General features: G+C 47.1%; 1 protein-coding gene across 4 annotated transcripts in view; it reads left to right on the top strand.

Annotated features, from left to right (window-relative positions):
- Nucleotides 1–238: 238 nt before the first annotated feature.
- HMGXB4 (HMG-box containing 4) overlaps nucleotides 239–12,117 on the top strand; it is a 35,409-nt gene continuing 23,530 nt past the window's right edge. For 2 of the 4 annotated variants that reach the window (XM_045826638.1, XM_045826637.1), the window contains exons 1-5: nucleotides 247–316; nucleotides 5,086–5,183; nucleotides 5,825–5,973; nucleotides 6,224–6,302; nucleotides 7,370–8,328. In XM_045826638.1, coding sequence (XP_045682594.1) covers nucleotides 5,153–5,183; nucleotides 5,825–5,973; nucleotides 6,224–6,302; nucleotides 7,370–8,328 — 1,218 coding nt within the window. In that variant the 5' untranslated portion in view covers nucleotides 247–316; nucleotides 5,086–5,152. Of the gene's footprint in view, nucleotides 317–5,085; nucleotides 5,184–5,824; nucleotides 5,974–6,223; nucleotides 6,303–6,409; nucleotides 6,525–7,369; nucleotides 8,329–12,117 lie in introns of all 4 variants that reach the window. The other 2 variants (XM_045826639.1, XM_045826640.1) reach the window with 2 other exon arrangements.

The following is a 12,117-nucleotide window of genomic DNA, read 5'->3' as shown; positions in this document are numbered from 1 at the left end:
TACCCGTGTATCATTAGGCAAGTCATCTAACTTCTCGGAGCCTGTTTCTCATCTGCAAACTGCAACAAAACCTACATCAGCAGGATGTGGTGAGGATTAGCGCGAATTCTCAATAAATACTAGTCGTCAAATTTTGCAAGCTCCGCAGTTCATTCGATGCGCTCGGCGCTCTTTCACCTGCGGGATTCCCCTTCACAAGCCGGAGTCTGCGCTCTGGGCTCGACTGAGGCTCCCTGGCCGCTCGCGCTTTTCTCTCCTTCTCCAAGATGGCGGCGGTCGGCTGCGCGGAGGCGGGATCCGGGCCATCCGAGTGAAGGTAGCGGCGAGCGGAGCCCCCACGAGACCGGGCTGGGCCCCCACTCCAAGGCGGCAGCGGCTCCGCCCCGCCGCCACCACCCTCCTGGGGCCCGCGACACCGCCCGGGGGGCGCCCCAGGCCCGTCGCGGCCTAGCCCAGGGGCCGAGCCGGGGACTGGAGTAGCGGCCGCAGTCCGCCCCCGGGAAGGGGCTGGAGCGGGCCGAAGGAGGAAGACTGGCGGGAGCTGTTCAAACGGGGAAGGCGGGAAAGCTGCGGGGCCGGGAGGGGGCGTGCGGCCGCCCCGGGGGCCTGCGGGCTGGGGCCGCCCCTCCCCCTGCCCGGGCCGTCTCCGCCCTCCGGGGCGCCGGGAGGCCGCCGGGGACGCGGGAACCAGGGTCGGGGCTGCGGTGCGGCTGGGGAACCCGGGATGTGGGGTCCCCGGGGCTGTCAAGGCGAAAGGGCCCTGGAAGCAGGGCGACGGGAGGTCTGGGTCCTCAGCTGAAAGGAGTGGATGCAAGGAGCTTTCTTTGCCTCTTCCCAGAGCTTTGTTGAACTAGCTGTTGCTGCAAAACTGTCGGGGGTGCCCCATTGGTGTGCCGTGGGGACCACGAAAGTGGTGGTCCTGGGGGCTGTTGGTGTAAAGAACTGATGTTGCGTGTGCTCTTCGCGTGCGACCCAGTAGGAACGTGCCTGCGCGGTGGGATCTTCTCCAGAGGGGCCCGTGACCCCCCACGGCTATTACTTGTAGATTCACTTTATTTGATGTCACGCAGAAGAGGAGGAATGTCTAACTCGCTTCTTTCTGAGGGTTAAGCTGGTGGCCGGTTTTGTTTCCTCATAGCAGAATAAATTAAAAAAAAAAACAAAACACACAAAACTGAATCCAGAGTAAAGCCTGTTGATTGGAGGAGGCTTGATAAAATTTGTACTGCTGATGTTTGGGGAACGTGCGTTAGCCGCTCGGTGCGCTGGTCGTGGGTTCGGTTTAATGGCACTGCGATGGGATGATCCCGTCCTCACCCTGGGCCGGGCCGCGGGCATCTCTGCAGTTCCCAGAGCTGGCAGGGGCTGTGAGTGCTGCATTAGGTAGGTTCTCGGGGAAGGGAATGGCAAGAATTCGGAGTCGCTCTGTTCCGAGATTGGAGGAAACCTCGACCAAAAAGAGAGAGAGAGAGAGAGAGAGAAGACATCAACTGCCCATACATACCCTAGAGGTAACAACAGAAGTCAGAAACTGGCAACAGCTGAAGGTGCATCCTCCTTTTCCTGCGCTGACTGGCAGCTTGAGTTCCTGAAAGGACTTCTGGAAGATAAGAACCAGAGTCTTCAACACGGCTCTCGTCCTGCACTGCACCTGGACTTCAGGATTCCGCTTACTGCCTGGTTTCAGGGGTTTCACTCGTTTCCTGCTTCAAGGCTCATTTAAATTCTGGGATGAAGAGGCCCGATGGACGTGATTTCCGAGGTGGCTCAGATTACCTCCAAAAAAAATCACCTTCTGAAACTTTTTTCCCCCCGGTATTTATAATTTGAACTTTCAAAATAGCCAAGTACTACTGAGGATTTCGGTTTTCCCCTAATTACTCTGCTAATCCAGAAAGCTATACCTGAACATGATGGAAATACTTATCTACAAGAAAAAGAGTGGCTCTGCCTCTCCTTTTTTATATCCTGAAGAAAAGTCCCTCAAGAGCCATTTGATGATTTGCACATTTTATAAGTGCACGTTTTTTATGATGATGGGTTTCTTTCTTCTATAAACAATATTAAATAACAAACCTTTACTTACGTTGTCATTTCATAGCACACTGAGGAACAAAATTGTAAAATCATGCCTGCCTCTTGAAGTCAAGGACATTTAATTCTATGAACTTCAAAATTGTGGAATTCAGGAGAATGGGTTTTCACACCTGTTTCACATTTGCCAACACTCAATGTCATTGTAGCCTCTCTTTTCTACTGTGAAAATCAAACCTGATATTTTTTCATTTTCATTAATCCTCACGATCTGCTACCTAACCCTGAACTCTGAATTTGTTATCATGGATAATATGCAAGACCCAGAAGGAGTATCGTGAGTCATCTGATCTTATATATGTTGCCCTAACTCTGCCTTTCTTCCATACTGTTGCCTGAGACTTCTTTATCTGGTTTCATCTTTCTTCTGTGAGTCAGCAACCAAAACTGACCCCTAGGTTGCAGTAATGTCCTGGTTTTAAGGGACCTAGAAATTCAGGGTCCATCAGTTCCCTGGCTGAGTGACATGTGGTAGTCCATTGTGTTTAATTTTAGTTTTTTTAAGCTGTCCTGATTTTTTGGTGAATTGGACTTGCCTGCAGGCCTCGTTCATTTTCTTTTACAGGTTATTTAATCCTGTAATTCATAAAATGCTCCTCAGTGTTTTTCATGAAAATTTGAATAGTAGCTGGCCTAATTCTACTAGATAATGCAAAGACCAGCGCATGCTTTCTCTATTGGCCCGTGCCTTGGAGGAGCAGCTCCTGATTTTCTGTTCCCTTTCACGACTTCTTAAATCCACTTGTTGTTTTCCAGAGTGGTCAGTCATGAGACCATGAGCGCTTCTCATAGTCCAGCAAGTGGCCATTGTTGTCTCACGCTGCCTTTAGAGGTGCTTGCTCCTGTTTTGACCGTTGCTCAACTCTGCTTTGTGCTAGTTTTGGTGTTACCAGAGGGAAGGCCTGGTTGGAAGTCTCAGGACCCACCTCTGCTTCATCTAGAAGTGCCTTTCGTTGTTGACTACAGATGGTGGCCATATTGATGATGTAGGATATTTAAAAATATCTTGTTTATTTTTAGAGAGAAGGGAAGGGAAGGAGACAGGAAGAGAAACATCACCTATCGGCTACCTCTTGCACACACCCCAACAGGGGACCCGGCCTGCAGCCAGGCATGTTCCCTGACTGGGAATTGAACTGGCAACCTTTTGGTTCGCAGGCTAGTTCTCAATCCACTGAGCCACACCAGCCAGGGCATGATGTAGAACATTTAAATTTTTTCCCCATCTCTCAAACATTCTTTGTCAAAATTCATTTGGCAGGACACATTGAACTTGAGGTCTCAAGTTGCAGTATCTGTTGGCATTGTCAGCCTATGGAAACTAATGGCATCTATGTATTTTTCTAATAAGCTCAGTATTTTAGTGCCAGTAAGATGATATGCTATTTTCAAATGAATGGATATAATTTCCTATGACATTCCCCCTCCACTTACCCCTTTGGAGTTAGTGCCATTTGGGTAGAAAGGAGAAGACATGTAATTTCTATTTGAGAAAGCTTGATGCTTAATGCTAAATATGAAACACTGGCTACATTGTGTGTCTTTCCTCATTATATTTGTACATGAGACCTGACATTTCCTAGGAGAAGGCCTTTGAGCAAGCAGTTTTTCAGTTTCTCTTTAAAATAATTTAGTTCATTTGTTTCTTTTCTTCACCCTAGCTTCTCTGACCTTGACCAAGTCCATTCCTCAGTCCTCTTCTTAGAGAAGTAAAGAAATGCTTTTTTTTAATGTTCCTTAATCTTGCTTATCACTCATTCTGGGTAAAACTTCTTTTTTTCTTTCTACTTTCAGAGTAGGCATATCTGTGCATTGTATTTTATCTAACTTGTGCAGTTCTCTCATTTATTCTAAATGTGACTCTTATGGAAGTTTTCCTTGTTAATTCATCTTTTACAAAAGTTACACGCTTCAGTATTGTCCGTACCTGTTGAAGGGGTCGCAGTGTCTCCTCGAAGTGCCCTTCCGCATTTCCAAACCCCGTTACAGTAGTGAAGGTAAAACGAAATTTAATGAATGACCAGTCACACCAACTCTTAGGCATTCTCTAACTGGATGAGAACATACTTCTGAATATATTTAGTATATAATTTTTAACTGTCCTGCAGGAATTGTGACATTGCCTGTCCTTATGAAAAAATTTACCTTAGAGTGTAGATCATGGCTTGTCATCCTCAAAGTCAAAATGGACATGTAAACTTGAATGCCAAAAAAATAATATTAAACAAATTCAAGATAATACGTAAAACATGTATATTATAGTAATTCTTCAAGTCGGTGAAAATCTTAATGATCGTAAATACTTCATCACCCGTGGACAAACGATAATTCTTCCTTATTTTCACCCAGCCTTTACAAGGCTCCATAGTGTTGAAACCTGTCGCAGGGCCAGCTGATAAAAGAAGCATATCCACTGTTGCATTTCTGTGATTTCAGCAAACAAATCACATGGCCCAGCAAAATGCACACCAAAAAATGATCAAAGATCTCTAATATCCATGTAATGTTATCATTTCTGTCTCCATGACACTACAATGGATTTTAGGCTGCTATCAATCCAGATGATCGGATTTTGTGGTCTCCAGTGTGTGATGTAATCTGTCTTGCTCTGCATCCTGCTTTATCTGCATTTTGTAACCATGACTGAACTATCCCTCTGACTTAATGTCGGCTTTTACTCTGTCTCGGTGTTGTCAATCCTGTTGGCATTCCAGAAATCCTCATTAATTTTGAAGTAATTTTTATGTGGGAGGTATCTTATATACTTCCCCAAACATCAACTTTAATTCATGAATCAAATCAAATTAAGCCGAGTGCACGTCCTGCAGTTTCAATCCCAGTGTATTTACAGAATGAGGAGGTGACAAGACACTCCTTTATTTCCTGCTGCCCTTCCAGGCCGCCCTTGGATCGCCGCGCATTTCCATCGGGAAGGTTGCTTCTCCGCAGTGATTTCGCATTACAGGAAGGTTTTCCTTCTTTGTTTCTCAGACCTGGTCCTGTAGACGGGAAGGCGCTGGACACAGAGACACATTCTCAAAGGCCCCGCAGGACCGCCATGGCTTATGATGACGCCGTGAAGAAAGAAGGTATGACCCCTTAACCTGAGAAGCATTTCGAAGGGGGTGTCCTCTTCAGTCCTTGCAGCCCGTGGACATGGAGACCAGGACTGGCCATAGCAGCCTGGACTCCCAAGTGATGATCCAGAGCACTATTAAGCCTCCACGTCATCCCCAGACTGGGCCCATGGAAACGAAAGCCAAGACAGGGTTCCAATACAAGAGTCTGAAATGTGGTGGTCTATTGGGGTGATTCCCTGCAGCACTCGTGGTCCTTGCCAGCTCCAGTGTGCCGGAGTCTGGGGTAGGAGTCACGTATTGGACTCCCACAGAGCAGCACAGCCCGTGAATCCTTATTCTTTCCAGCCTTACCTCTGCAAGCCTGTCCACCTACCTGCCAGATCACAACTAAGAAACCATGTCTGAGGATGCACGCTGGGAATTTGCATAGCATAGAAGCATTGCTTCTTCAGGTTTGATTCTTATATTTACAGCGAAGTCATCAAGAAGTGTTGTCCCCTTGGATCTGGCCTTGTATTCTATTGGACTCACTGACACATTGTTTCAGTTTGGAAATGGAGGGACTTGTTGCATTACATAGGTGGTGATTTTGTTGTTTCTTACTTGCCTCTTCTTTCCTTTCCTTTCCCACATGAACCGGTGCCTCTCAGATTGTTTTGATGGTGACCACAGCTTTGAGGACATAGGACTAGCAGCCGGCCGAAGCCAACGAGAAAAGAAACGGTCTTACAAAGATTTTTTAAGGGAAGAGGAAGAAATCGCTGCTCAGGTCAGGAATTCTTCCAAGAAGAAGTTGAAGGTAAATTCTAAACATTTGAATTAGGAAAGTTTTAAACTATCATATATCATATTTCCTAATATTTGAAGAAAGAAGTTTCCTATAAGAACTTTTCAAAAGAAAAATAAACAGCATTTGTGTCTATTTTTATTATTTTCTGTTTTACTTTGTTTTCCAAAGTCAGAAATCATCAAAAAACAAGATTAGTTCCAAGCTGCTTTTGCCTCATCATCTTATTCATTGGTCAGTTCTTCTTCCTCTTTGATTCCAGGACAGCGAACTCTACTTCTTGGGGACGGACACGCACAAGAAGAAGAGGAAGCACTCCTCCGATGATTACTACTATGGAGGTGAGGCTGGGAGAGGGCCACAGGGCGGGTAAACACATCCCTGGTTCTTGGAGTCGGGGTAGGGGAAAGGGATCCAGATGTTGCTGACTCAGTGGCCTATTTAACAGGACAGTGGTTCTTGTTCTGAGTGCCGGTAAACCAGTGTGAAGGAGGAGAGAGGTGGAGGGCTGGTATTTTGGAGGATTCAGCATAGAAGAACAGTCTTCATTTGTGATACACCAGGTACCAGGTTCCTTCTCTCCCCGATCGTCCACTTATCTTGTGCCCGTTGTTACTGAGCATCCCTCGTGCCATATGTAGCCCTGGGCCCTCTGGCCCGCGCCTGCGGGTTAATTCTCAGTCCAGTGCACATCCGCTCACAGAGCAGCTTTTCCTGGCTCTATTGTGTACACAGCTGACGAGACTAACTCTTTACTAGAATGGGTTTGTCCTGGACATGGAAACGGACAGTACTCGGTCTGCAGCGTGATCTGAGTTGTTGACCCTTAAGCAACATGGGGGTTTGGGGCACTGGCCCTGCACAGTCGAAATTCCACATGTAACTTTAACCTCCCGAAAGCTTACCTGATAGCCTGTTATTGACTGGAAGCCCTACCTCTAACATAAACAGTCAACACATATTTTATATGTTACATGTATTATATGCTTTATTCTTACAATAAAGGTAGAGAAAAAACAACGTTTTTAAGAAAATCATAAGCAAGAGAAAAAGTCTGCGTATGAGTGGGCCTGTGCAGTTCACACCGGTGTTGTCCAAGGGCCAGCTGCACTCGTAGCCCCACAGCCGCGGTCCGTTCTTGTGGGTGCGCTCTCCCTGGTTGCGTGTGAAGACTCGCTGAAGAGAAACAGCCTTAGTGGCGGAACTGTCTCCGGGGTCCGAGGCGGAATCCTCCAGTCCAAGGAGCCCGTGGGCATCATCTCTGCACGTTAGGAAGCAGTGGAAGGGCCTCCCTTTAAATCATTCCTGTTGGCTTCTTCCTCGTGTCAGTTGGGCGTTTGGGGCGAGAGAGGAAACTTGTTGGAAGTTTCTTTGTCACATGGACACGACTTCTCTTGATTATTTCTAGATCTTTCGTCTTTGGAATCGTCACAGAAGAAAAAGAAAAAGTCCAGCCCACAGGCTGCTGATACAGCTATGGACCTCTTGAAAGCGATCACTTCCCCACTGGCAACAGGGTCCAAACCCTCCAAAAAGACAGGGGAGAAATCCTCTGGTTCTTCGAGCCATTCGGAGAGCAGGAAGGAGCACCACAGGAAGAAAGGGAGCGGCGGCGGCAGCGGGGAGCTGTCCGCGGAGGACGGCGGCTCCCACAGGTCCAAGAAAATGAAGCCGCTCTGTGTGAACACCGAGACCCTGACCCTCCGTGAGCCCGACGGGCTGAAGATGAAGCTCATTCTCTCCCCAAAGGAGAAGGGAAGCAGCGCAGTGGATGAGGAGTCATTTCAGTACCCCTCCCAGCAAGCCTCTGCTAAAAAGTCCTCCAAGAAATCGGCTCGGGATGAGCAAGGTGCTTTACTCCTAGGACACGAGTTACAGAGCTTCCTGAAAACGGCCCGGAAGAAGCACAAGTCATCCTCGGACCCACGCTCGTCTCCCGGCCCTGAAGGCTGCGGGTCTGACGCCTCCCAGTTCCCAGAACCCCACAGTGCTAACCTGGATCTTTCGGGGCTTGAACCTATCCTAGTAGAATCGGACTCCTCCTCGGGAGGGGAGCTAGAGGCTGGCGAGTTAGTGATCGATGACTCTTACCGGGAAATCAAGAAGAAAAAGAAATCAAAGAAGAGCAAAAAGAAGAAGGACAAGGAGAAGCATAAAGAGAAGCGTCACTCCAAGTCCAAGAGAAGTTCAGGACTTTCTGCTGCAGCGGCGGGAGAAGTCGCAGTGACCCCTGGACCTCCTCCCAGCACCCCCTACACTGGAGCAGCTGCCCCTCCCCCACCACTTCCCAGCCTCCACACGGACGGACACAGTGAGAAAAAAAAGAAAAAAGAAGAAAAGGACAGAGAGAGAGAAAGAGGAGAAAAGGTAAAACGTTTCTTTAAAGTGTGGTGGGATTAAAAAATGAAGCGGGTTTTTCCTGGGCAGTAGCAAGTGGGCGTGGAATCCAGCAGCCCGAGGTGAGCCATTTGGACCATCAGGAGTGTAGCAAGGTAATCTCTTGGAATGACACCAAGTATAAAGTATTACCAATGGCCCGGTCTGTCTGGAACAAAAGAGCAGTCTTAGTTATTCGTGGGTTTTCCGAACAGAGTTGCCCCCTTGTGCCAGGCATAGGTTTAGGAATGCCGTGGCCTGTTCCGACTGGGACTTGGAACTCCTGGAAGGAGCCGCCTCAGCAGCAGCCCTGTCTGCGTGGGGCGGTTGGGCGAGGTGAGAAGGTGTTTTATGAGTTCATTTTGAAAAATGTGCTTTTAAAACTAGAACCATGACCAAGCTAATGGCCTCCCACTAACTGCTGGTGGCCACTTCCTGGTGTTTTTGGTGGCCGGTGGGTGTTCTTCCTCCATTGGAGGGCGCCCTGTTGGCCAGCCCCATGCCGCCGTGGGCGCTAAGAGGGGCGGAGGTGAGCAGGGGTAGTTCTGGACCTTCGGGGGCTCCCTTGAGGAGGTAGGGATGAGAAATCAGTCACCCTGCTTTGATTTTTTTTTTCTTCACAACTCGAGAAATTTTCTAGCACTTGTACTTCAGAGTCTGATAACTATGTCATTAAGGTTTTGTTTTAAAAACAGTTTTTCCCCTAAAGTAATACAACATTTTTGTAGAGATTCAGAATAACAGTAAGGAAAAATCAATTACAGTTTTTCCACCTAAGGATAGCCGTTTTCTTTTTTTGTTTCTAGTTCTGCAGAATGACTGATAAAATCTAAAAGGAAAATTGCTAAAAAAAGACAAAGTCCAATATACTAAGAATTTGGGAATGGCAATTCATTTCAGTCTATAATTGAGGTTTAACTTTTTCTCCCCACTACAAAGAATACCTTTTTAAAAAGTATTTATGTCTCAGAAAGAAAAACAAAACTATACCTTTGAAGCCAAGAATCAGTGTGAGCATAAAGAGCTGTAGAGTCAGCCCTGGCCTGTGTGGCTCAGTTGGTTGGAGCATCGTCTTGTAACCAAAAGGCTGTGGGTTCGATTCCCAGCCAGGGCACATACCTAGGTTACAGATTCCTCAGCCCAGGTGCGTTCAGGAGGCAGCCAATTGATGTTTCTCTCTCTTCCTTAATCTCTCTCTAAAAGCAATGAAAAAATGAGAAATAAATAGGTGGAACTGTATAGTCAAATACTAGGTCAGGTTTTATTCATTTGTTTATTTGAAAATTGCTTCATGAAATAGTATGCTGTGTGAGATTCTGTTTAACCTGAGAGTTTGCATTCTAGTAGCATGTGATGATGTCATAAGCTAATCTCACAGAGCTGAATGGGGGAGGGCAGGGCAGTCAGAGAAAGCCTGAAGAGGAAACAGGGAGGGAACGCATGGAGGCAGAGAGATGTGTAGGAAGTAGCGTTGTAAGACAGCTGAGCTCCAGTCCTGGGTTTCCAGCTGTCCGATAAATCTTTCTCCCAGGATGCCCTGGGTACCTCACGCTCCCAAACCTGCAACTCCTCCCGTATCTCCTTCTGTATTCCCCATTTCCTACCAGTCACCCCAAACTTAAAACTGCTTGCTTGTCGTTTTTCTCAACACTTCACTATGAAATTTTAAAAAAAGAAATTTGAAGCAATGGTATGGTGAACACCCTGCCCTCCACTGAAATTCTACAATTAATATTGGGTTGACCAAAAAGTCTATTACATTTTTTCCATAAAATAAAAGACACACTTTTCATTTTCACCAATAACTTTATTAATTTAGATATTTTGAGTATGTTGGCTATCTTCCGCTACTGGCCAGAGGTGCTGCTAAACATCTTCCAATGCATAAGACAGCCCCACAGCAAAGAGTTATTTGACCAAAAATGTCAACAGTACCAAGAAACTTCGCAAACCACTTTTGATACATTGGATCAATCACAGCACCTTCTCCACACACTGCACAAATCTTTTCTTGCATTTCAGTTGCATTTTTACCTTCCTTGAAATAATAAAGCATAATATGCCAGAAATGTTGCCTATTTTCTTCCATCTTCAATATTAAAATGGAGGCACAAAAGTTGGCTGCTTTTGATTAAGTTTTTTTTTTTTAATGCAAGCTGATAAGACAGCTGTCAAAATACAATGTAATGAAATTATTTCCAGTGAAGTTAAAGCCAACTTAAGTGCTACCAGAGCCATCGTATGGAAAAAACGTGGTGGACTTTTTGGCCAACCCGGTATTTTGCTGCTTGCCCTACCGTACGTCCACCAATGCATTTTTTTAATGTATTTCAGAGTAACTTTTAGATGTGCTCTTCACTCCCAAGTACCTCAGCTTGCATATCATTAACTTACGCTCAATATCTGTTTTCAGAGCTTTTTTATGTTTTTAGGTAAAACTTACCTATGATTCAACCAGTGCACTAATGCTAAGTGCACCACGCTGAGTTCTGGTAAGGGCACCCGCCTGTGAGGCCCAGCCTGTGTCCAGATCCAGCCCCTTCCATCTCCATCCCCAGAGACGACCAGTGTTCTGCTGGTTTCCAGCTTTATGGTTTACTCCCTTTATGGTTCACGCTTGCATGTTGGTCTTCCCTGCTCTCCTCTGACTGGGTCCACACAAGTGTTGGGCCTGATGTCCGTCGTCCTTAAGTAACTCCCCGCCTTCATGTCCACCGTCACCACTGCCGCTGTCCTGGGCCTCGTTCCTCCCTGCACTCCATGTGGTCAGTGGCCTCCTTTCCCTTTCCTCCCCATACAGCTCGTCTTTCAGGTTGACAGGAGACGGCCCTCGTGCACCACCTCCCTCCGTGGGTGCTCACTGCCTGTGTGTCAGACTGGGAGCGCTGGGAGGGCTGGGCCCGCCTGCCTTGCTCTCCAACCGTCCCCGGTGCCTGCGGAACTCTTAAATATCAGCGTCCAGACCCTCAGCCGGGCACTCCTGATCGCCTCTGGTTTAGCCCTGACCCTCCCTTTTCAGGTCTGCCCCTTCCTCATCTGCTTTGCGTTCGCTGTGTAGGAACTAAACTTGTTCTCAGACGTTCTCACCACCCGCCATCCCTTTGTGCATGGTGTTTCCGCCCCTCCCCCCCTCACCCTGAAGCTGTGCTTCCCCTTCGAGACCTGGTCCCCTGCCACCTCTCTGGGACAGCCGACCCTCCGGCCAGAATTAGCTTTTATTTTATTTTACTTTACTTTACTTTATTTTATTTATTTTATTTTACTATTTTATTTTTTATTATTTTATTTTATTTTACTATTTTATTTATTTTATTTTTTATTTTAGTGGTTTGAGAGACAGGCAGACAGGCAGATGGACAGACAGACACGTCGGTGTGTGGTGTCACTCACTGGTGCACTCCTCGGTTGCCCCCCGTGTGTGCCCCGACCGCAAGCTTGGCGCACGGGGACGACACTGACACCCAGCGAGCTGCCCGGCCGGGCCCAGAATTGGCTTCTGACCCCTCGTCACCACGTGCTGCCTCTCTCTCCCTGCACGTACTGTCTCCCTAACTGGAGTTACCTTCGCACTTGTCCCATTTCCCCCGGTAAAAACTGTAAGCTCCTCACGGGGGGTTAACTCCTCGGGGACTGTCGTCGTCCCCTCACTGGTGCCTCCAGCTCCTCTGTGTCCTTGCTAAGCATGTTGTGGTGTTTGTCAGATGAGTGAGTATATGGATGAAAGCAGGTATTGAAAAAGTAGGTTGGAAGCAAAGTACAGAGATTTTAGATTCTGAAATA

This window comes from Phyllostomus hastatus, unplaced genomic scaffold (assembly GCF_019186645.2).
Source record: "Phyllostomus hastatus isolate PE091 unplaced genomic scaffold, TTU_PhHast_1.1 phas_scaffold_755, whole genome shotgun sequence".
In the NCBI taxonomy this organism is placed as follows: domain Eukaryota; kingdom Metazoa; phylum Chordata; class Mammalia; order Chiroptera; family Phyllostomidae; genus Phyllostomus; species Phyllostomus hastatus.
Note: the sequence above shows the minus strand (reverse complement) of the source record. Positions and strands in the feature narration are given on the sequence as shown.